The 25210-nt window shown below is 42.9% G+C and overlaps 1 protein-coding gene and 1 long non-coding RNA gene across 11 annotated transcripts in view; both read left to right on the forward strand.

Moving 5' to 3' along the window:
- Nucleotides 1-4227, forward strand: part of LOC308579958 — a 57727-nt gene extending 53500 nt beyond the window's left edge. Inside the window, exon 3 of the long non-coding RNA XR_014004654.1 lies at nucleotides 3401-4227. This is a non-coding gene — a long non-coding RNA (uncharacterized lncRNA). The remainder of the gene's footprint in view (nucleotides 1-3400) is intronic.
- An 11765-nt stretch (nucleotides 4228-15992) lies between these two features.
- Nucleotides 15993-25210, forward strand: part of TCERG1 (transcription elongation regulator 1) — a 35964-nt gene continuing 26746 nt past the window's right edge. For 3 of the 10 annotated variants that reach the window (XM_081181005.1, XM_081181011.1, XM_081181003.1), the window contains exons 1-5: nucleotides 15993-16143; nucleotides 19603-19828; nucleotides 20105-20257; nucleotides 20811-21081; nucleotides 21854-22096. In XM_081181005.1, the coding sequence (XP_081037131.1) occupies nucleotides 16031-16143; nucleotides 19603-19828; nucleotides 20105-20257; nucleotides 20811-21081; nucleotides 21854-22096 (1006 nt within the window). In that variant the 5' untranslated portion in view covers nucleotides 15993-16030. Of the gene's footprint in view, nucleotides 16144-16336; nucleotides 16403-18195; nucleotides 19115-19602; nucleotides 19829-20104; nucleotides 20258-20810; nucleotides 21082-21853; nucleotides 22097-25210 lie in introns of those variants that run through there. The other 7 variants (XM_081181002.1, XM_081181004.1, XM_081181006.1 and 4 more) reach the window with 5 other exon arrangements.

Genomic DNA, 25210 nt, shown 5'->3' on the forward strand with positions numbered 1-25210 from the left:
GGTCAAACAAAGAAATAATAAAAAAGTGACAAAAAAGTTATTTTTATAATGACGAGTTTTGCGTCTCCCAGTTTTTTTTCCCTTCGGTAATGGGTCCAAGTGGCTCTTTTTGTCTTAAAGGTTGCAGACCCCTGCACCACACCTATTTGCACTCAAAGAAGACATCCCTTTTGGGCCAGCCTGAATTAACAAGCACAGCCCTAAAGTGGACATGAAAAATACAGTGGTACCTCAGGTTACAGACGCTTCAGGTTACAGACTCCGCTAACCCAGAAATAGTACCTCGGGTTAAGAACTTTGCTTCAGGATGAGAACAGAAATTGCATGATGGCGTGCGGCGGCAGCGGGAGGCCCCATTAGCTAAAGCGGTACCTCAGGTTAAGAACAGTTTCAGGTTAAGAACGGACCTCCAGAATGAATTAGGTTCTTAACCCACGGTACCACTGTATCACTTTTCCAGTTTAAGAAACCGAGCAGCATAGTTTCTTTTAATTCTGCTGCTGCTTTTAATTGCATTGTTGACTGTGTGCCACCATGGGCATTTGGTCTGACGCAACAGAATTGCAAGGTTAAAATGTTTTAAATAAATGACTAACAAAGATATGTCTACTTGAGAGTAAGATGCACTGTGTTCCATGTGTTAGTATTTCACTCCTCCCACTGTAAGGATCATCTAATCCTATTATTTACCGTACTTTCTGTTCCGTGAGAAAGGAAGCCTGTCTGTGTGACTTCTGTCTCTGGTACTATTGTACTTTTTTCTTTCTGCTCTGTCTTGCAACAAGACAGGGTGTCTGTATGAGGGCTGCTCCTCTCATATGTGTTTGTTATGTTCTTTAATCTGTAATTAGTAGAAATAAAGTAGGTATGCCCAGCTACCTCCTCACCTCCGTCTGTGCTGCTTTTACCCTGCTAGACCTGGTGCTCACAAGAGAGCAGCTATGAGTCCCAGAACATCAGGACTCCTTCCCGGGAATGCTGCGTAGCTGTTCCAGTTGCCGGAGGAGGCCATGGGGCCTGCAGGAGTGTTCCATTACCATGGGGCTTACGGCATGCATAGATTTGCAGGGCAAGTCAATTGCTTCCATGACTTTTAGTCAATGAATGAATTAATCAATTTGTGTTACGACACCTCTGATTTGAGAGGTACAATCTTTTTGACAACCCTTCCTCCCACATGCCAACCTTTTTATTTATTTAAGGCTTTCAGGGTCACTTATAATACCTTTAAAAAGACAACAAAATAGACACCTAGGGAGGAGCTAGACTGTGTATACACATTTTTCCAACGAGATCTCAGATATCCCAGTGGTTTCTTTTGTTTCTGAACCTCTGGGCCAAAGTAGATCTTACTCTGGCCCAGAAACGGCTGCCAAAGCAGATATTAGTCCTCTTGCAGGGCAGGTCTTCCTCACCTGGACTGCCGCTGCTGCCTCTCACACTTTGGGCTCCCAATGTCCCATCATCCAGGACTAAACGCAGTCGGAAGAACAACATGGTTCAGGCGACACTTCTGCCTCTGGAAGCCAATGGCATATCTTGACCTACTTCAACTGGAAATACAGCAGCTGGTGAGGGCACTTCCTTCTAATCTTTGAGAAAAGCAAAACCATGCCAGTCTTATGTAGCTGTAGCAACAAATCACCCGTTACTCTTGATGTTTTGACACGCTCACTGCAGAATGGCTGGGAATATGCTCCTGTTTCAGCGCTAACTCTTTGTAGATTCCCATCTGTGACTCTATGAATATTTGATGCCAGCGGCCACTCCACATACCCACATTACTGATAACTTTTGCCCAGGAGCTAGAGCACAATTATCAGCCGTCAGAGTAAGTTAAAAGAGCTCATTCATTAGTAACATCAAAGGAGCAGATACATGTGCATATATTTGGTTTCCTAGGTGGACAATTAAACAAGGCAGGTCTTCAGCTAGTCACTTGCCAGTGTGGTGTAGTGGTTAAGAGCGGTAGTCTCGTAATCTGGGGAACCGGGTTCGCGTCTCCGCTCCTCCACATGCAGCTGCTGGGTGACCTTGGGCCAGTCACACTTCTTTGAAGTCTCTCAGCCCCACTCACCTCACAGAGTGTTTGTTGTGGGGGAGGAAGGGAAAGGAGAATGTTAGCCGCTTTGAGACTCCTGAAGGGGAGTGAAAGGCGGGATATCAAATCCAAACTCTTCTTCTTCCAAAACTTGCTCTTTAAAACTACGAAACTACTTTAAAACAACAAAACACAGTTCAGTTGAGGGCTTCCATTTAACAAGCAGAATCGTCTCTTTACTGCCCCCTTTCTTTTTCTTTTTCTTCTCCCTCTCCTTCTCCTCCCTGAATATTCATAATCCGCTCCTGTCCTGCATCATCCAAAATCTGTGCCAAGACAATCTTACAAGTGTAAGAACCAGCTTCCAGAAACACTGCTTGCCTAGAGGCTGCTCAGAGTCAACCATGGAATTTCTCCGAATAAAACAAGGCAAATCATTATTTAGAAATGAACATACACTTGTTTTCAAAGGAGGGACTCGTTTTACAATGAGTAACATATTTGGCATTGGGTTATGCTGATTTCCCTTTTTTATGCTTGTGATTTTAGTCAGTGTGAGCAGCTTTGGAAGAAAGGCAGATAATCAAGATTATATATATTTTCAAATAAAATATTCATAGGAAGGCCAGCTCCCAGCATCCTGCTGTACTGTAAAGTGACCAAGAAAGAGAACCCGGGGTGAGGCCAAGCAAAGAAAAGGGTAAACTATGTAGACATGAATTTCAGTTCTAAATAGCTACCACTGAGTTTTAAGGGGCAGAATAAATCAGGGTTGGAGAACTTGCAGATGTTGACAGACCACCCCCAACTCCCATCAGTACCAGCCAGCATGGCCTGTGGTCACTCAGCAATGATGAGAATTGTTCTCCAACAATGTCTGGAGGGCTACAACTTCTTGGGCGTCCAAGCAAAGCAATGGCAGCCACCAATCCTTCTGCATTCCACCCTCTACAGAGGAATTGAGCACACGAAGAAGAGAAAACCTAAGCCAGACAGGTCCCTTGTTGTGCAGTTTTGTTTGTTGTTTCAGTTTTGTTGAAAGGGCTGAGTACACACAAGCATTTAAAGCACATGAATTTCTCCAAATAATCCTGAAAACTGTAGTTTGTTAAGGGTGCCAGGGATTGTAGCTCTGCAGGAAGTTCTTTGGGGGAGAATGCATGTGCTTAATATGTATGTGTGTGTGCAACCTAACCCTTTAGGGGCAAGTGAAAATGTGTGAGAGAACATGGTGTCTTGTTTGCTGGCTAATTACTTGTTCCTAGGCAGCAGACAAGAAACGAGGCCATTAACAAAAGACCTAGCACAGAAGAGACATGAGTATTGCAAACAAGTGAGATTTCATTAATGCTCTTTCAGGTCAATCTTCAAAGCAATCCACTGGACAAGCTATCAAAAGAATCCGACAGCTGTAAAGTACTCCCCAGAAGATCTGCATTGCTACCTTGATGGATAATTCTGTCTACACATACCAAAGCAGATGAAGGGGATCTCCTAGTGGCTAAAAGGAAGAGTGAAAATAAGAGTTACACTATGGAGGGGAAAGAACCTGATTAACATTGGTTCTTTGAAATTATATTCCTGTGATGTAACGATCAACAACAGAAGTGGATTCTGCAAGCTCTTATCGTTGCAGAGAGACTTATATGTCAAGGTTAGAAGAATAAACACCCACTATCCATAACTCAGTGGTCACTGTCTGAAGATCTTACTGCCTTTCTCCATTTGAAATTATAACCTATCATACTTGATTGAAATCATACTTGATTGTGTTTGGGTGTCTGCTTGGATTTATGAACTGCCTATATTAATATACAAATTTAAATTAGGATTGATAGAGTGTTCTTATTGCTAACCTGAGCTGACATCATTTCTTCTTTTTCTTTGTTATATTTGCAATGAAAAATACACAACTAGAACCTTGGCTCTGGAATACAGTACAATCCCATTTAAAATAGTAGGACTTCTCTGAGAGTTTAAGTTATCATTTATGGTCTGCCATTCACCCAATAGACAAAAAGTGTAATGTGACAGATTCAGCTTCCAGTTTTGGTAGGGTTTTCTCACTACCCACCAGGTCTGGAATTTTCACTCCTGCGCCTTTGCAATTCCATCCTGATGATTTCAAAAAGAGGATGTTGCTGGTCCTACTGCTCCCACAGACACTAACTGTGGCTAGCCATCCTGTAGCACCCTGCTTGTGGTTAACGCTTAGCTGGAATGAAATATTCAACGCAGCAATAGAGAAATTAAAATAATTATTTATTTGTCAGACAAATAAATGAGAGGCACAGTGGTATATGGTTACCAAGCTCTGGCCTGGCCTCCTGCCATTATGGCCAGCCCTTATATTCCCTTAATCCAGCCCCCTTTGCTCCTCCTATGGCTGCCTCTGTCCAATCAGCCTGGTTGGATTTCCTATTGGCTGATTGCTATATCCAATCCTAAAAGATACACCCATATCCTCCTGTCCTTATAAGGAACACAAAGAGCTATATATTGTTACATCTATAAATGACAAATAAGCAGTAATATATCTTACATGTGTCTCAACAAGGAATCTTAATTACCAGCTCACCTCTTGCCCTCCTTGCCCTATTGCCTTCTAAAACAAATGGTTAATCTTAAATTTTTATCTTAAACATATGTCAAGGATCTTGAGTTTCACATCAACATTGAAAGATCTCCTTCATTTGAAGGTTTCTAAACAAATGCCTGACAGCCATATATCAGGACAGCTTGGATGGCGTCTCTTTGTCTAGCAAGAGGGCTGGGCTGGTGTCTGACTTAATTCCAGGATAAAATACAACTCTTTACAACTATATGAAATAAGAATCTAGCATTTCTAAATCCTTTGCATAATTATATTTAAGACAATATATTTAATACACAACACAAGTAGCCTCTTAAAAGGAATAAGGTCTTTGTAAAGTAGAAAAGGGAACTCAGTATAAAACAGTTTCAGAAGAAACCTCTTTAGTTTACATCTCCCCCCCCCCTTCTCCAGCCAGTTGCTTTGTTTCCATTAGCTCTTCCCAACATTTATTGCCCTCAAACTCTCTCAGTTCAGCTTTAAAAAGACTTCCCAAAAAGCCTCTCTTTCTGCCAGCTAGATGCTTCTCCATTTGGTCTTTAACCTTAGAAAGAAGATCTGGCTCATTTTTCTGGGAGGCACATTGGCATTATTTTACTATTTACTCATTCCTAATTATATTTATCTCTGCCTTTGTTATCTTCTGTAACATGTAGGGTCAGTGTCCTTACTCAGTCTGTAATTTCAGCTTTTACGACTTTGAGAATTGTCTTCTGCTATTAATCAAAAGGGGCCCCTTGTCTAGGAGGAAAAACATTGCCAGTGTTTTCTTAAGCAGCTAGCCTTCTTGCCTGGCATGAAACTTTTGAAAATCTAAGCTCTCTCTTTAATATACAAGTCCTGATCAAACATTAATAAAATGCAGGCTTATGCCTGATGCCTCATTCCCCCCTTTCAAGCTCAAGGACCTTCGTCCCAAGTGTCCTTGATAGCTTGACCTTCATCATATTCCTGAGGTAAAGCTCTGTATAGGGCCATGATATGAGGTAGAGTTTCATTTGAAACCATCTTGCTAATTGTACTTCTAAAACATGAAATGATACATGGCATCATACATAAAACCATTACCACTACTGTCAAGAAAAACAAGCAAGACAATAGTATCCCTTTGAGTCCTGTGACATTAGGTAACCAATTGGTGAGCCATCCCATATCCCATCCTTCCCATGTTTGTACTGGGACATGTGCTATATTCTCCATCTTTGTGGCCAACACACGGATTGCCTCACCATTATCTGAAATGTTAAAGCAACAGGCATTCCCTGTCAAGTTCAAGACTCCACATAGGCCTCCCTGCTTGGCAAGTACATAATCCATCCCCATTTTCAGCTGCAAAATGGCGGCTCTACTTTCATCCAACTGTTGTGCAATAAGTCTCAAACTCTTGGCCGTTGCATTGGTTACAAGTTCCACTACTGCTTGCAATCGAATTATTCTGTTTAGATTATAAATAGGATCCCGTGCCCCTTGTATGAGCTCACCAGGATTCCAGGAGGCAGGATCATAATAGGCTATAATGCGCTCTGGTGGCCAATCATCAGTACCGCTCCAACTTTGGGTACTTCCTCCTGCTATATGAGAAATATCAGCGTTTCTTCGTGTACGCTTGGCCAAATTAGTGGGCATAATCCACATTGGTGGTAATACCCATCCCAGGAAACAAGTCCCACTCCATTTGGAGGGGAGTTTCTTGTATGCCCATTCTCCACATATCCACCACAACCATCGGGTCTGAGGTTTTTGGTACGTGGAGTACAGAAGGCGAAATATCAAAAGAGGTAGAGAGTTCACAGTGCAGTATGTCAGATTGCCTTTTTCTGTCACAGTTATGTTCCATACCACTTTCCACGCATGAATAAAAGGAGGTGCACAGGGCAAGGCATTCCGAGTTCGATAGGTAGTATCGTGTGCCCAGGTATTCTTAATATTATCCCAAGTATAGTGACAATGAGAAGAGCCTATCATGGTAGAATCAGCTGCATTTGATGATTTATGTACACAGAATTCCCCTTGTACAGGTATAACTCGTAATGGTTTAGTTGAGTTCCATCCGGGGAAATTCTGTATTTCTGTTTGGTGTGGTATTTCGCTTACCATACCAATGGCATCTAATGGTATCGGTAATAAGGGCATACCTCCCTCTGAATCATCTGGCCCAAGAGAGCAAACAAGGCAATTGGTCCTATTTGCAACATTGGCTACCATTTCAGCTAAACCTACCCACATATTGTGGTCATGGCGGAATCCATATTTAGTCAATTTGGCCAGATTCAAGGACCCTTCCCCTTCCCAAGGGATCAGGATTAATAATAGAATCATGTTGATGTCTAGCATATGCATTCCTTCCACAAAAGATTACCTTATTGTGATAGCAAATAAATAGTAGTCCCAATATAATTCCCCCAGTGACAGAAATGGGGAACCACCAAGACCAAAACATATATCCCGAGGATCCCCAATGAGTAATATCTCTGATAATTGTTCCACAAGGGGGGGGGGGCATTCAATTAATTGTATAAGAGAATCTTTCCTTTCACAATCGCTGGTTCAGATGCTCCTCAAGCTTCAGGCGTGCGCAGGTCAGCCAGCTTCCAGGTTGTGGCTGCAGCAGGCCGGTCGTCTAATGTTGCCCGTGACCTAGCCCGTTCCCGGTAGGGCTAGATACAGGGGTTTTTGGAGAGAGTCAGTTTAAGAGGATTAGAGGGGTCACCTTTGCACGTCCAACTGCCTTCGGACTTCTTCAAACGGGAGTGATGAATCCAGGGGGTCACCTCCGCTACCTTCACCGCTGTTGGAGTAGAGAGCAAGACGGTGTAAGGTCCACGCCACTTAGGTGCAAGTGGATCACGTTTCCACTCTTTCACCCATACGCTATCGCCAGCCTGGAACTGATGAATCGGCTCGGCAATGCTGCACGGCGTGCGCTCGAGGGCCCACCTGTTAAGAGAAACAAAAACACGGGAGAGAGATTGCACTTGTCCCTGTGTCACATGGTCTCCTATTTGTTTAAGATCAGCTGAAATATCCTGAACAAAGGAGGGCGGTCTCCCATACAGGAGCTCAAAAGGTGACAACTTAAGTCTTTTTGTGGGTGCACACCGAACACGAAACAGTGTTATGGGTAACACATCTACCCATCCCAATCCCGTTTCCTGGGTTAATTTTGCCAATTGGGTTTTCAGAGTCCGATTCATTCTTTCAGTTTTCCCTGAACTCTGAGGCCTATAGGCTGCATGCAGTCTCCATTTCACTTGTAGGACTCGACATACTTCTTGTACTACTTGATCAATGAACGCTGGCCCATTATCACTTCCAATGCATCTAGGTAATCCAAACCTCGGGATCAATTCAGTCAGGAGTCTCTTAGTTACCTCTCGTGCCTTTTCAGTTCGGGTGGGAAAAGCTTCAACCCATCCGGTAAGAGTATCTACAAACACAAGGAGATACTTGAATCCCTTAGAAGGGACCAGCTCTGTGAAGTCCACAATTAGGCTTTCCATGGGGACATATCCCACATGTTGGATTCCAGGAGGTTGTACCGGTCCCTGCCTGGGATTGTTTTTAGCACAAAGAACACATTTCTGTGAAATGCAAGTTGCTAATTGTGATAGGTTAATAATATACAACTTCCGACTGAGACTCTCTCTGGTTGCAGTACCGCCAAGGTGAGTAGATTCATGATAATTTCTTACAATTGTGCCTGCTAGATGATGAGGTACATAAATCCTATTGTCCGGCAGGATCATCCAACCGTCCTTCACAACTGCTCCTTCCTGTTCAGCCCACTTCCTCTCTTCTGGGGTATAGTGAGGTTTAACTTCTTCTGGAACTACCTCTGGTATGAGGGCTGCTATAAATCCTCCCACAGGCTTCTGGGCTGCCTCTCGGGCTGCTTTGTCAGCAGCATGATTTCCTCTGGTTATTGGATCCCTTCCTCGTCCATGACCTTTGCAGTGCATTACAGCAATCTGTTCTGGAGCCCATACTGCTTCTAACAGGATTTCTACTTCAGGTCCATATTTCAAGGCCTTCCCGTGGGCTCCTATTAGACCTCTTTCTTTCCATAGAGCACCATGTGCATGCAGGGTTAAGAAGGCATATTTAGAATCAGTATAGATGTTTGCCTTACATCCGGCTGCCAATTGCAGAGCTCTAGTTAAACCTATAAGTTCAGCTTTTTGTGCTGAGGTGCCAGCAGGCAAAGCTTCAGCTTCCACAACTTCCTCATTGGTGACCACAGCATATCCTGCTCGTCTGGCACCTTCATGCAGGTAACTGCTACCATCAGTATAATACACAACATCTGGATTTTTCAATGGTTCATCTTTCAGATCGGGTCTACTGGAATAAACTTCATCCATTACTTGGAGACAATCATGTGATTCTTCATCATCTACCTCTGGTAGGGGCAGCAAAGTCGCTGGATTGAGCATATTCACTACTCGTAGATGAATCCTGGGATTTTCACACAATAGGCCTTGGTACCTAGCCATCCTTGGGTTCGTTAGCCAATAACTACCCTTATATTCCATGAGTGTCAGAACAGCATGAGGTACATTCACATACATCGTCTGGCCGAAGGTAAATTTATCAGCTTCTTTAACAAGGCTTGCAGTGGCCGCTACTGCCCTTAGGCATGGAGGCCATCCTTTTGCTACTGAGTCCAATTGTTTTGACAAATAAGCTACTGGACGGTTCCAACTTCCTAATCTCTGGGTCAGGACTGCCGCTGCAATCCCATTCTGTTCATGTACATACAGCTGAAAGGGTTTTTCCGAATTAGGCAGTCCAAGGGCTGGGGCCTCCATAAGTCGTTGTTTGATAACTAAAAAGGCTTGTTGCTGCTCAGGTCCCCATACGAATGGGTCCTTTTCTGCACCTCGAGTGCTTTCATGTAAGGGCTTGGCCAGACTGCTGAAATCAGGTATCCATAGTCTACAAAACCCTGCTGTTCCCAGGAATCCTCTGAGTTGTTTCCTTGTGGTAGGTTCCTTGATAAGGCAAATAGCTTCTTTCCTCTCTGGTCTCAATGCTCGTTGTTGGTGTGAGATGTCAAAGCCCAAATATTTGACCTTTTCTAAACATAACTGTGCCTTTTTCTGGGAAACTCGGTAGCCAGCTTGCCAGAGCAAGTGGAGCAGTTCCTCTGTACCTTCTTTACAGGTATCAAAATCCTTTGCTGCTAGTATAAGGTCATCTACATATTGCAGAACCACCTTTTCTCCAGGTATTGAGGGGTAACTTGTTAGATCCTTCGCCAAGGCAGTGCCAAATAAAGTTGGGGAATTTTTGAATCCCTGGGGCAATCTCGTCCAGGTTAGCTGGCCTTTTGTTCCTGTCAAAGGGTCTTCCCACTGGAAGGCAAATATAGGTTGGCTCTGTGGTGCCAGCCGGCAACAGAAGAATGCATCTTTCAAGTCCAATACAGTAAAAAATGTTGCTTCTGGTGGGATCAAACTCAGCAGGGTGTATGGGTTTGGTACATTTGGGTGCAAGGTCTCGATAGCCTGGTTTACGAGCCTCAAGTCCTGCACTGGCCTGTATTCATCTGTCCCAGGTTTTCGAACAGGCAAAAGGGGTGTGTTCCATTCTGATTGGCAGGGCTTAAGCAGACCATATTTTAATAAGCGGTCCAAATGTTTCTGGATGCCCTCTGCTGCTCGCCGGGGTAAAGGATATTGCTTTACAGATACAGGGGTAGCCATAGGTTTTAAGGTTACTACAATTGGAGCTATATTCTTAGCCATTCCTGGGGGGCTATTTTCAGCCCATACTCCTGGTGGCACCTGTAGAGTTCGGAGGAGCTTGTTTAACTCTGTATCCAATGTGGGTTGGACTTGCAGGGCTGACATTAGGCGCCATGATTGTTCCTTAGGTACTGAGAGGGAAATTATTCCTGCTGCCTTTGATGGCAGTTTCATTTCTGGACCTCGAGGAGTGAAGGTGATTTGGGCCTGCAATTTGGACAGCATATCTCTACCTAAGAGAGGTATTGGACACTCAGGTATATACAAAAATTGATGGGTTAAACGATGTCCCCCAATCTGGCATTCCAAAGGTTGGAGGAAAGACCTCTTAGCTGACTGACCAGTGGCACTTTTAATGACTACACTTTTGGATGCCTTTTTCTGCAATAGTTCTGGGAGTACTGAGTATTCAGCCCCAGTATCAATCATAAAGTCTATTAAATGGCTTCCTAATTGAATCGTGACCGTGGGCTCCTGGAAGCCTAACTTTATGGAGTCCGGTCTTTCCTAGTCTTGGGTAAAATCCTCCTCTGCCAGTCCAATGACATTGTCCCTACTCCGTCCTTGTCCAGGTCTCTGATATCTTCCATCTCGGATCATTCCCCGTCCCCGTCCCTGGTTTCTTGGGCCGGAGCCTGGGCCTGGGCCTGGGCCTGGGCCTGGGCGTACTTCTTCCAACCTCAGGGGTTCAGGACACTCCCGCTTCCAATGACCCTCCTTCTTGCAATTCGCACATTGATTCCTTCCCAGTGGTGGATTCCTTCCCCGCCCTCTTCCTCCATTTAAGGGGCGGTAGTCTTGCTTCACTGCTGTGGCTAGCATTACCATCTTTTCCTTCTGCCACTTCTTCTTCTCTTGTTTCTCAGCCTCATCCCTATTCCGATAAACTCGGCGTGCAATGGCCATAATTTGGCTCATCAGCATCCCTTCCCATCCTTCTGATTTCTGAATTTTCTTACGAATGTCAGAAGCGCACTGGGCCACAAATGTAGCAGTAATCATTCTGCTGTTTTCAGGGGCTTCAGGGTCAAAAGGAGTCCATATACGATAGGCTTCTTGCAGCCTCTCTAAAAAGTCTCCTGGACTCTCATTTGGTTTCTGTTCTACTTCTGAGACTTTAGACATATTAGTGGGCTTCTGGCATGCCCTGCGGATACCTTGCACAAGCGTCTGGCGATAGGTGGTAAGCCTGGCCAGGTGAATTACATTGTTTGGATCCCAATTAGGATCTTCCAAGGGAAAGTTGTCTTGGAGATGACGGTCAATATTAAAAATATTTCCCACTCTGGCCTGCTCACGCAAATATATCTGTGCCTTTTCAATTATGTCTCTCCTTTCCTCAGTGGTGAACAGAGTATTCAGGAGCTGGTGGCAATCTGTCCAAGTAGGACTATGAGTATTTATTATTGAAGTCACCAAGTCCATCATAGCCTGAGGTTTTTCTGCGAAAGATGGGGTGTGTGTTTTCCAATTCATCAGATCCGTAGTTGTGAATGGAATATATTGCAGGGTCGAAGTTCGAGGTGGCCGTGGTCCGAGTTGCCCGTTAACCAGCACAGGCTCCTCAAGTGCATCAAATACTCTTCTGAGAGGGGCTACTACGTGATCTCTCTCTTCGCTTTGCTCTAGGGGCCTCAAATCATAGGGGATGGTATTTGTCCCAAGGCGTTCTTTTAGCAGCCTTATACGCCTGGCTGTATTGCTTGCTGACCGATTAAGGTCTCCCTGTAACTTCTGTAATAATTCTCTAGGACTTGGATGTACAGGAGTTTGGGGTAGGCAATCAGTTGTTCCACTAAAAGAGACTGTAGATGGAGTTCTACTGGGACTCACAGATGGAATAACCGCTTCTGCTTGGGCTTTATTATAGGCCTCCAATGCCTCCTGAAGATATTTATCATAATCTATCAAGGAATCAAGTTCTGTGACTCCAGCCCCATTATTCATTCCACTTTCTTGCCTTGGGGTTACAACTGGTGGAGTGTTTGGATTAGGCTCCCTTCGATGTGGAGCATAGGGTGGAGGTGGAAGCAGCTCTTCCTCTGGTCCCTCAAAAATGGGTTTGAGTTTATTTGGCAAGATTCCTTTCCTAGCTTCGGCTTTTACAGCCAATAATTTGCATCGTTGGACTTTGCATTCCCTTATCCATGGAGGATTTTTATTTAATGTGCTCAGCCAGGAATCTATATATGAAAATTGTTCTGGGCACCCTCCAGTTTCTTTGGCGATGTTAGACCAAAGTTTGCTTACTAAATTTATATCAAAGGTTCCTTGAGATGGCCATTCAGTATTTTGCTTCGGCCACTCTAATTCACATAACGTTCTCAGGCGCTCTGGCGTCATTTTGACTCCATACGCCCCTGAGAAGGCTTTCTTAAAATTATTTAACATACATTCAAGAGGTGTATTTTCCCCTTTTGAACCCCCAACTCCCATTGTATGGCCCTGTGAAGTATCCACTCAGTCACTCACACACACGCTTCGTGGGTTTCCTTGCCTGGTGAAGTCGCCTTACCAGGAACCGAAGTACTGCCCACTCCACACTCAGGTCAGCTACAGATTGCTCTGTACTTTCTCACACATACAATGCGCTAGATACTTCACCACACACTCTACCTCCCAACTTTCCTTTTCCCCCACCAGACCACCATCTGATATACCCAACCACCTAGCGTACTCAGTTCCCACTTACTGAGACGCAGAAGTTTGATCAAGACTTCTCTTCCTCCCAATTAATTGGAGGGCCAAAAACCCCTTAGTGCACTTACCCTTGGTTGGTTCCGTTTCCCCCCGGTCCGTCGCCGCCAGTGAGCAGGGTATCAGACAGACGAGACTTCTGCGTTCCCCCTGGAAAAATTTACCAGTGCGCGCTTGGGTAAGCAGTTTAGAGATCCTCTCTCTTGTACCCTGCCCAATAGGGCGAAGGGGCTGCGTTCCAGCAGACCACTTATCCGAGTCACAGGAGCACCATAAAATGTAGTACCCTGCTTGTGGTTAACGCTTAGCTGGAATGAAATATTCAACGCAGCAATAGAGAAATTAAAATAATTATTTATTTGTCAGACAAATAAATGAGAGGCACAGTGGTATATGGTTACCAAGCTCTGGCCTGGCCTCCTGCCATTATGGCCAGCCCTTATATTCCCTTAATCCAGCCCCCTTTGCTCCTCCTGTGGCTGCCTCTGTCCAATCAGCCTGGTTGGATTTCCTATTGGCTGATTGCTATATCCAATCCTAAAAGATACACCCATATCCTCCTGTCCTTATAAGGAACACAAAGAGCTATATATTGTTACATCTATAAATGACAAATAAGCAGTAATATATCTTACATGTGTCTCAACAAGGAATCTTAATTACCAGCTCACCTCTTGCCCTCCTTGCCCTATTGCCTTCTAAAACAAATGGTTAATCTTAAATTTTTATCTTAAACATATGTCAAGGATCTTGAGTTTCACATCAACATTGAAAGATCTCCTTCATTTGAAGGTTTCTAAACAAATGCCTGACAGCCATATATCAGGACAGCTTGGATGGCGTCTCTTTGTCTAGCAAGAGGGCTGGGCTGGTGTCTGACTTAATTCCAGGATAAAATACAACTCTTTACAACTATATGAAATAAGAATCTAGCATTTCTAAATCCTTTGCATAATTATATTTAAGACAATATATTTAATACACAACACAAGTAGCCTCTTAAAAGGAATAAGGTCTTTGTAAAGTAGAAAAGGGAACTCAGTATAAAACAGTTTCAGAAGAAACCTCTTTAGTTTACATCTTCCCCCCCCTTCTCCAGCCAGTTGCTTTGTTTCCATTAGCTCTTCCCAACATTTATTGCCCTCAAACTCTCTCAGTTCAGCTTTAAAAAGACTTCCCAAAAAGCCTCTCTTTCTGCCAGCTAGATGCTTCTCCATTTGGTCTTTAACCTTAGAAAGAAGATCTGGCTCATTTTTCTGGGAGGCACATTGGCATTATTTTACTATTTACTCATTCCTAATTATATTTATCTCTGCCTTTGTTATCTTCTGTAACATGTAGGGTCAGTGTCCTTACTCAGTCTGTAATTTCAGCTTTTACGACTTTGAGAATTGTCTTCTGCTATTAATCAAAAGGGGCCCCTTGTCTAGGAGGAAAAACATTGCCAGTGTTTTCTTAAGCAGCTAGCCTTCTTGCCTGGCATGAAACTTTTGAAAATCTAAGCTCTCTCTTTAATATACAAGTCCTGATCAAACATTAATAAAATGCAGGCTTATGCCTGATGCCTCAATCCCACAGCAGACCCTAGTGAAAACAAGAGAGAAGAACCACAAGTAACATCCATTGATAAGTCCAGATGGCCAGACTAGACACCCAGAGCTCTGAAATAAGAGAGTCGGCACACAAGCCCCAACTCTCTTTCTCATCCCCAATCATCTAGTCAAGCCACCAGAACTCACTCATAGCTAGCAACACCCTGACTATATTTGTGATTGGGCTACACTTCCCGAAGTGAAAGGTAGCAGCAGCCAAAGAAAGTCCCGCTTTTTCTAAATGGTATCTTTTCAGACAGATGCCAACAACAACAAAAAGATCTTTTGTTTTTGAACATTTAAAAGCACAACACTTTCTCTTGCAAGTCAGTGGAGCAGCAAGCTTCTAAGTGGACCTGAGATGGCAGTTTAAACAGAGGTATAACCTGAGTGGTATTTTGGCTTGAAATTAAAACCCTACTTTTAATCAGCAATATTAACCATGGGTAACATTTTACAGTATTTGAAATTGTATTTTTATCTGTAACAGCTTTTGCTTGCTTTTATATATGCAATAGTTGTTTTATATTTTTATTGTATTGTGAGGTCGCTTCAAAATGCCTCCTAGGAAGTGATTTGTTAATTAATTAATAATGGATTGCATTTGTAATAGCAATTATATTTTAAAATGTTTAAAAATACATTATAAATCATGGAAGAGTAGCATGTTAATCTGCTGCAGCAAAAAACCAAAGAATATAATCCCAGATTATATTGTCACTCTACATTTTATAAAGTGTATTTGTTTTAAAATTGTTAACTGCCATAAATCAAATGAATAAATCTGAAAGTATTTGTTCTTTTTTGGTAAAAAGATCGCATTATCTCTTCGCATGAAATAAGTCCTGAGCAAGAAAGACCCTAAACGTCTCTACCATTTCGGAGAGGACACGATGGAGCCCCACCATAGCTGAACTACATTAAAATTATGATTTAACTGTATCACTTTTACTGCTCTCACTTCAGACCCCGCGAGGTTGAAAAAATGGCTTCTCCAACATACATCCGGAAGTTCCGTATCAAAAGAATAGGATGCGTCCCTTTATATTCTTATCTCTGTGGTCAGAGACTTCTTCTTTTTTTTTGAGGTAAACAAGGTCAATTCCGGGTTATAGGTCACGTGACGTGCAAGCGAGCGGGCCGCAGGAGGGCGCGTTCAAGCGGCGCCGCTTGATGCTCTTTGAGCCAAACCAGCCAGTCACTACTCGCTTTCCGCCTCACATTCAAAATCGGCGGCGACAGGCACCAATCGAGGCGAGGGTGACGCGGCGTCGTCATGTGATTGACGCACCTGGCAGCCACTGACGAGGCGGCGAGGCCTGGCGAGGGTGGGCGTGTGCGGCGGCAGAGTCGGCTGGTGATGGCGGAACGAGGAGGAGGAGGAGGCGGCGGCGGTGGCGGCGGCGCGAGTGGCGGAGCAGGCGGCGGCGAAGGGGACGCTGGGGCGGCGGAGCGGTACAACAATGAGATGAGGTAAGGCCAAGTCCTCCTCAGGGAATGGCGGCGGGCGGGGGGAAGGAAGGGGTTGGCAGGAGGAGCCAGGAGCACGAGGCCTTTTGTGAGCGCGCGCGCGCGCAGGGGGCACGAGCGCCCTTCCCGCTCCGCTTTGGCGGCGCTGGGCCCGCCCCCCTCCGTCCTTTCGTCTCGAGGCGGAAGCGGCCGTTCGGCCTTCGCTCCCTCTCGGGGCTCTCCCGCCCGCCCGCCCTTCACCTCAAGCCTCCCTCCTGCCCTGGTGAGATTCCCGCTCAGCGCCCCGACCGCTTTAACCTCCGTTATTCCAGAGTAGTACCGCCTCCATGCTCGCTTGTTTTATTTATTTATTTCCAACGGCTCTTCAACTCAGGAGGAGGCGGCAAAGAGAGGGCCTTGGGGACGGGATGCCCGTTTTGTCTGTTGGCTGCTCCCCCACACGCAGCCGGCTTTTGCCAATGGCGGCTCCCGGACACACGCTGACGTATCAAGAGCGGCGGGCGGGCGGCGGAGGAGATGCGTGGTTCCCTTCTTCCCCAGTTCCTTCTTGAACTGGCGCCTCAGCTGGGGGCCCGCGGCTCAGTAGTAGTTGAGAGCGCATGCCTCTGTGCATGTGGAAGGCCTTAGTATTTCAGCAGGAAAGAGGATCTGAGGAAGGCAAGGGGAGGAAATACAACAACCCTTGCATCTGCAGCAGATACCTGTTAAATCTATTCTGTGCAGAGTTAAATGAAGCAAGGGGCTGCCTCAAGTGTAAGGCAGGATTTCATATGTTCATAGACTGCATTGAGGAGGAGAAGCCCCTCAGGGTTGTGTGTGTGTGAAAAACTTGAAATGCAAGTGTAGAAGGTTGGCCAGATCGCATCTAAAGTTTTATCCAAGTAACCAGAAGGAATACTTCACTTGCTAACAGTGGTCCTGCATAAGGAAGCATTCCCACGTAGGAAATACCGTGAAGCTGACATGTGACATTAATATAGGGTTGTGTTTTGCATAGTACGCTTCTGGCGTCCATGTGTTGGAAAGCTGTGTTGAATGGCAGCTTCTCAACATATGGATGCGGAGCAAAACACATGCATGACGATTTTCCATACATGGAAATGCTTTCGTGTTTATTATTAAAGTCATTTCTGTACTGCTTTGTATTCCTGGAAAAAGAATCTGTAAGGAGTTTGCAACTTTCCTCAAAGCTTCAAATGAAATACAGTAAAGATCCACCATTTAAAGCAACGTAATTAACAGAAAAATATTTGTAAACATTAAGAAATTACAAGTAAAAAAATCAAATATTAAAAATGTACATATTAAGCATAATTAATGACTAAACAGAATAACTGAGATTGAAGATGTGCCACCACCCCAGCCCTCTTCCACTTAAAACATATGAAGCAGTCCAGTTTAAAGTGGGAAATCTCTACTTGTCTGTGTCGCAGCTACGTGAAAAAGAAGACAGGGCTGCTTCACCTTCAATAGTCATGCAGAAGAAATAATTCCAGCAGCTGGTGAAAGTCGTCTGCAATTTTATTAAAGGTGCAGGTGTCCAGTTTGCTCTTTCACCCAGCTCCCCTGCTTGCATATACTGTATCTTTGGTAATTTGCAGTACAATGTGACTTTCACTGTATCCAGAAATTCCACTGCAAATACTAACAATCATAAGAGTAGTGGAAAAACTCACCCAGATAGTATTTTTAACTTCTAGTGTTCATAGCAGCAGTCTCTATTCCAATTTAATTGTTGTGCATCATAAGAAAAAGGCATTGTCCTTTTGAAATGGCCCATTATGACAAACAAAACAAGGCCTGACTATGCATATATAGTGGACTTGGTACTCTTAGGCCCAGGCTCTTTCTCCATTCTACTGCAGCAGTGGTGAAAGCAGTGAGGATTTAGAGATGTAGGATAAGAAGCCCTCAATCCAAGTTGTAGCCAGCCTTTATTCTCTTACACCAGACTTTGGGTAGATGGCAACAGTAGTGGATACTGGAGGTAGAGGGGAGGGCAGGAAGACCCATATCACACTAGAACACTGTGTGCTCTTTAGCAGGCCGCAGATCTTCCTCCTCTCAGAAACCTATAGATGAGGCTTTTTATGTTCAGTATGAATTGAAATGAAATAACTTATATGTCTCGGAAATACTAAAAGTTTTGCATTCTCTTGGATTCTGCCAATTTGTCCTTCCCAGGATAGATGTGGGCAACCAGTTTTTCCCATACACTAATGCATGGCAGAAAACTTTTCAGTGCTTTATTTTTTCCGCATAATATTTTCCATTTCACAAGTTCATTATTATCAAATAATGGAGGCCAATTGCAAATTCTCATTACCTATGCATGTGCTGTGATAAAATTCTATCAGTTCTGTAGACAGTATTTTTCCAGAACTGGCAGAATACCTTCCTTAGTGAGAGTGTTCAGTCTTGGCACCCCTATTTATAAGATATATTTTAAATGACTTATATTTTATATGTACAAAATACATGCACATTGTGTCAGTTTACTTTGCTGCATTGTGGCTTTTTCCTTTTAAAATACATGTGAGCTGTGATAGGAAAAGTTCAGGCCCAAACTTGCTTGAGTTCTAAAGGCATAACCTGAAATCCTTACATATGTGCATCCTTTGTAACTCATGCAATATGCATATATTATATACTCTCAATAGCTTTATCACAAAAAAATCTGATGTGGCTCTTGACCATCTCAGTGGAGTTGGCAGTGGCCGCTGAGTGTCACATCACAAATTTACAAGTTATATACAGCAATAGAATTCTTAAACACCTTTGTGCTATGCAACTTCCAAAATTATAAGGTTGAATATTAAGTGTTGAATTATTTGTCTGTTGTCGTTCACCACCTTATAACCTTTGTTTTTTTCAATTTTGAGTCATCATGCCAACATTGGTATTGCACTGGCACTAAATGGTGGGCAAAATTGTTTTCCTGAGAGCATCAGAAGAGCGTTTGTTGGTTGCAAAGGTGAACGTTTTTTCTATATATACATTTACTAAGCTACCTCTGTAGAGGGCTGGGTGGCACAGTGGGGATAGCATTCTCAAATTCTGATTTAGGCTACAAGTGAAAAGGATGTAGATGTTCCCATCCAAGTGTGTGGTGTGCACCCATTCACATTATGAAACTGTTGGGTGCTTTGGTATTTATTAAAATCAGTTGTCCATGTCTTGGATATATATAAATACAGGAAAGATATGGGTATTGCACCTTCCGTTTGAGGTGACTTGTATTTAGGCTTGTGGGAGGGAAGCTTGTGCAGTGCCTTTCCATTTGAAGTATCCCCAGTCTAGATACTGCTTTCTAAGTCATTTAAACTGTGAGGACAAAGTTTCCCAAACAGTTTGGGGTTCATGATAACTTTGTCACAATGTTTTGGTTCACTTGTAACACCAATTCCCTTCTGTTGATCAAATAATTTGAAGACAAAACTGTTCATTTTGGTTTGCTCACAGAATGGCTCAACAGCAAGCACTGAGATTTCGTGGACCAGCTCCTCCACCAAATACTGTCATGAGAGGCCCACCACCTCTTATGCGCCCACCTCCACCTTTTGGTATGATGCGAGGCCCTCCACCACCACCCCGGCCTCCTTTTGGACGTCCTCCATTTGATCCAAATATGCCTCCAATGCCACCCCCAGGAGGAATTCCTCCACCTATGGGACCTCCACATCTACAGGTAAAAATGTATGAGATGAGGACAGTATCTCTTTCTGCATGTCCCCCAAATATGCTCTGGATGGTTGGGAGAACCTCCAGAACAGTTCTGGGAGGCATGCAAGGGGAGGAGAGGCTGGGAAAGTTCTGTTGTGTTTGGGGAAGATGTTCTGTGCATGCAATGATTTAGTTGGATACATCCCATAGGGACTTATTTCTGGATAGATTTGGTTAGTTATGAAGGCACTGTGAATTTGAACATCCCTTGTAATATTTTTATTCTTGCATATGTTTGTAGAGACCACCTTTCATGCCTCCTCCAATGGGAAATATGCCACCACCTCCCGGTATGATGTTTCCTCCAGGGATGCCACCTGTCTCTGCCCCTGGAACACCAACAATGCCACCTACTGAAGAGATCTGGGTAGAAAACAAAACTCCAGATGGAAAGGTAAGATTTATCCCTAGTAACAATAGTAATAATTGTTGTCTTGCTGCATTGAAGATACAACAATCCTGTTGGGAAAGGCAGAAGGTGTGTGTTTGAAGTTTTCAGATTGGCACCACAGGGGAGTCTGAATTGTTCCCCTCTTTGGGAAAAGGACCAGCCCAGGGCCTAGTGGTTCCATGGCTGGCCCTGCTCTGCATGCTGTGCCTGGATTTGGGGCCCCATGTCTTGGATAACTTCACAACTGCCCACAGTTTTGGCAGGCACGGTGGTAACCTTTATGGCAGCAGAATCCCCTGCAGGGTCGTGTTCAGTGGATGGACACGTCTGCAGAATCCCAACCCCCTCTAGCAGCATTGATCAGGGGATTAGGCTTGCATCCTTAGCAATCTTATTTGTTAAGGTGGTTGTGTAGTATTGTAACGCCTTCAGAATACTAAGAAAAATTTCTAACGATTATATTGATTTTGAGAGTTTTTCACAGGTAGGAATCTGAAAGGTGAATGGAAGAACTAGGTTATGCACAGTAGCATAAAACTGTCTTTTTTGCCTGTAGGTTTATTACTATAATGCACGGACACGTGAGTCAGCATGGACCAAACCTGATGGAGTGAAAGTTATTCAGCAGTCTGAACTGACACCAATTCTTGCTGCTCAGGCCCAGGCTCAAGCCCAGGCCCAGGCTCAAGCCCAAGCTCAAGCTGTAGGTGGTTCCACACCTACTACTAGTAGTCCTGCATCAGTATCTCCATCTCCATCATCAAATAGTCAGTCATCTACAACGTCTACTAGTACCACAACGACGTCTGTTTCACAAACAGTTTCCAGTAAGTAAATTTGCTGCTGAGTTTAATATTAAATTATTGCACCACATGGAGGTGCTATAGGATTCTAGAATGCTTACAGTCTGAGTTATAGAGGGAAAGATTGAATATACCGTATCTGCATTATGCTGTGGCCATGCATATGCTGAAGTGCTTTCATTATGTTTCAAAATTTTGCTTTATATTACAAAGTGTACCTTCACTCTGCAATGGTACAGTGTAGTTTCCTTGTTCTTTATTTTGACTAGGAGCAATGTAAGTTCCTAATACATCAGTTGTTCAAATGACTTTATTTGCTGTTTGATGAATCAACAGAAAACTCATGCCACTGCTCTGGAGGTTTGTTAGGTGCATTTTATGGAAAATGTGGAAATGAAATAAAATCTTAATCCTTTGAAGAAAGCTGAAAAAACCCATTATCAGCTATTTTCAGAAATTTGCCTAGGCTGTTTGAGGTGAGTGTGCGTGTGTATGGTAAATTTTTGCAGCTGCAGAGATTATTTCATTATTTGATCCTTGCAGCAGAAACCTCTCGGTGACTCCACTAGCAGAGCACCTTGGTAATCTTGGCATTAAGATTGAAGTTTATACTTAAATGAAATAACTTGCAAGTTCTTAAGTGGCCTCTCTCTGTAAACTGTGCATAGTTTTGTAAATTACTTATGAGAGCATAATGAACTTGGCATTATTTACAAGGGAATCTTGGTGAATCGTATTAAACATGGAGCTTATACATGTATGATACAGGGTTTTGGATGTTTGTTCTCTTTATCAGCACCTACAACACAAGACCAGACCCCCAGCTCAGCTGTTTCAGTTGCTACACCTTCAGTCAGTGTTTCAACCTCTGCTCCTTCTGCTACATCTGTGCAGACTGTACCCCAGCCAGTCCCACAGACTTTGCCTCCTGCAGTACCTCATGCAGTACCTCAGCCAACAGCAGCAATTCCTGCTTTCCCACCAGTAATGGTACCTCCATTTCGTGTTCCTCTTCCTGGCATGCCTATTCCACTTCCAGGTAAATTGAGATATTATGACTGTCTTGCCAGCCACATGTCCATGTTGTCAATTTGTTTGCACTCATGTGTCTACTGTGTATGGAATTTGCCTGAATCCTCTTCATTTAAAATATATTCTTCAACAAATTTGGAGTTAGCTGACAGGCTTTTTAGAGTAAAAAAAATATTCCAGAATTTATTTTTATTGGCAAGAAGTCATGTAAAACCCCTTTTTTGGCATGAATACATATTATACTTCAAACACAATTTATTGGTTTAACAGTTCATGGTTGGAAGAAATTCACCTTGTCTTTGTTCCTTAAGCTGCAATCCTATACACACTTACCTGGGAATGCTTCCTTCTGGGTAGACATGCTTAGGATTGCACCCTAAGAACGTGATACTAAGCTTTACTGACTTTAAAATAAGTGATGTCTTGGTATAAGTAGACTACTGTCTTGAAGTAAATAGCTGCTTTGGTGAATTAACTGTTATTAAACTGGTTAATTACCTATACAAGCTCTTCAAAACATTAGTTGTAGAGTCACATATTACAGTGCAGCTATTAATGTATGCATATTTCTAAATGATAGAGTAAAACTGACTGAGTGCAAAAGAAATACACTTCAGTTGTTACCTTGCCAAGTGGTAATTACCAGATGGAATCAGTAAACTTTCATTGAAGGACAGTATAAAATGAATTAATAAATTCAAAGATAGGGTTTAATTATCTGTCAGTGCAAAAAAAGTTCAAATCCATGGTGCCACCTATGGTGTCCTCCCTTTCTTGCCATCAATTGTACCCCTAGAATTTAAAGACAGACTGTGTTGCAGACAGGGAGAGGATTTGGTGGTACTCACATACACAAGTACTTTTTGGCCGGGCCATATAGCTTCATTCTGAAATTGGAATAATTTCAGGCCTATATGGTTGAAGACAGAAACTTGGACCTATGTGGGAAGTGTGTTTGAAAATTTGCTAGTATATAATAACTACGGTAGTCTATTTTATTTATAAAAATTTCTATACTGCTGTTCATTTGAGGATCACAGCACAGTTTACAATATAAAAACACAATAATGCATAGTAACAAACAAAAAGAATACTCCTCCACCTCCACCCCTGTTTAAAAGGCTGTTGTGTTTAAACACTACTTAGGATTCTAGCATTACCAGGATTCTTAAGTCACCTCAGCTGACTGAAAAAAGGTTAACTTTTCATAAAAGCTACATCTAGTGCCAGTGACATATGTGGCCATTTATACAAAGATATGTTTTTCAAATTCATGAAACTCTTCTAGTTTGGCTTCAGTGCTACTGGCCAAGTTGCCTGTCTTAATAGTGAAACCTTAGAGCTCTTAAAATATACAATATGAAATTCCAATAGTTATTCTGAAAAGTATAAACGTGATTGGTAAAGCAGCGGAAACTACCTAGCACAGGAACAGCAACAACAGGAGATACAGAAGGAAGGAGGAATTGGTGAAAATTCCACCATCTTCCTCCAATGTGAGCAGAACGCTGCTGATTTCAAGTCTTGATCCAATTAATAGTGTAGTTTTTGTCGTTTCCATAGGCAGAATCCTATGTGCATTCTTTAAACAGTCTTTTCGTAGCATAAAAAACAAGTCAAGTTAGAATACTAATGCACTAAGAAATAAATAAGAGCGGTTGGAACATCCAGTAACATCTTCAAATACTGAAAATGTATTTTACATTGTCACTACTGCTATTGTATGTGAAGAAGTACCTGTTCGAATTATTTTCTCTCCTTCAGCCTTAAGTGTTTAGTTATAGTGTTTAACTATACAGCCTTAACTAAACAGCCTTAAGTGTTTAGTTATAGTTCATATGCTATAAGCTACTGATACATTTTAACATGACAAGTTTGACAGTGGAAATGGCTACTTTTCTCAAAAATCTTTCTGAACAAAAACTTGCCCAGATTCAGTGATCTTTCTGTAGCACAATCTTATGCATACTTATGCAGAAGTCAGTCACACTGTAATGATACTTACTCTCTAGTAAATCTGTTTAGGATTACAGCTCTACACTTAATTTTCAGGCATATTCAAAACATGGTTAACAAGATTAACCTCTGCATTCATTGCAAATTTGTAACGTAAATACACCCTAACATATATCAGCAAATATTTTGCTTGACTTGGCAGTTGTGCATTTTGTTCCATGCATGAATAAAGCTTGGGAATATTATTAGAAAAGATATTTTCTGGAAGACTAATGCAATACAAAAACCCATGAATGATAGTTGAATGTTTTTGTATTGGACACTCTTGAAGAAACTTTGTTTTTTGTTTGTTTTGAATTTGGGATTTAATTTCATTTTGTGCATCTCAAAATATGGGAGTAAAAATATCCTAAAAGAAATTTGGGAAGAGTTTATGTTCTTGCATTTTCTAGTGTTAGAAGGTACTATAAACTTGGTACCTCTTTAAATTATCTCTTGTCTGGAATGTCCCTTCAACCCTGTTTCCCTCCCCTCATTCCTCAATTGCTGGGTGTCCCATCCTATGCGACCTGTCAGTAACATTTTTCAATTGGAAAACAGTTCTTGACTGCTCTTTTCAATGAATAAACTTAAAAGGCGTCCTTTAAACGTAAGCCTACCTTGCCACATGGGACTCTTCTGTGTGGCTAGGGTAGTGTTTTAAAGAGCTAATTTGTAATTTGTTTTGGCTCTGGAATGGAGAAGGGAGAAAAGATACAAGGGAGAGCATATATAGGCAACTAATGAGCCATCATTTCAACTTCTCTGTTTCCTTTCTTCTTTTGGAGGGGGCCTGTTACCTTGCCCCTTACTTGCATTCAACATCTTACCTTCAACCTTGCCTGTTTTCCCTCTTCAGACTGATACTCCTGTGCCTTCTAGTATGATTTGCTTTCTCAACACCACCATTCTTCTCCCCCTGCTCCCCCAAATACATTCCTAAGGCTTCAGTCCTGTGAACGCAATGGGGCTTCCTTCCAAGTAAATGTGCATAGGATTGGGCTAAATGAGCTATTTGCAGTAATCCTGGACAGATTGCTGTAATACGGCAAGATAAGTATGATCTTTCATAGCATTGTCTCACAAGGGGGTGGAGAAGCTTGACCACACTGAATTTAAATCCCTG

The sequence above is a fragment of the Podarcis bocagei genome (assembly GCF_964188305.1).
Source record: "Podarcis bocagei genome assembly, chromosome: 2".
Taxonomy (NCBI): domain Eukaryota; kingdom Metazoa; phylum Chordata; class Lepidosauria; order Squamata; family Lacertidae; genus Podarcis; species Podarcis bocagei.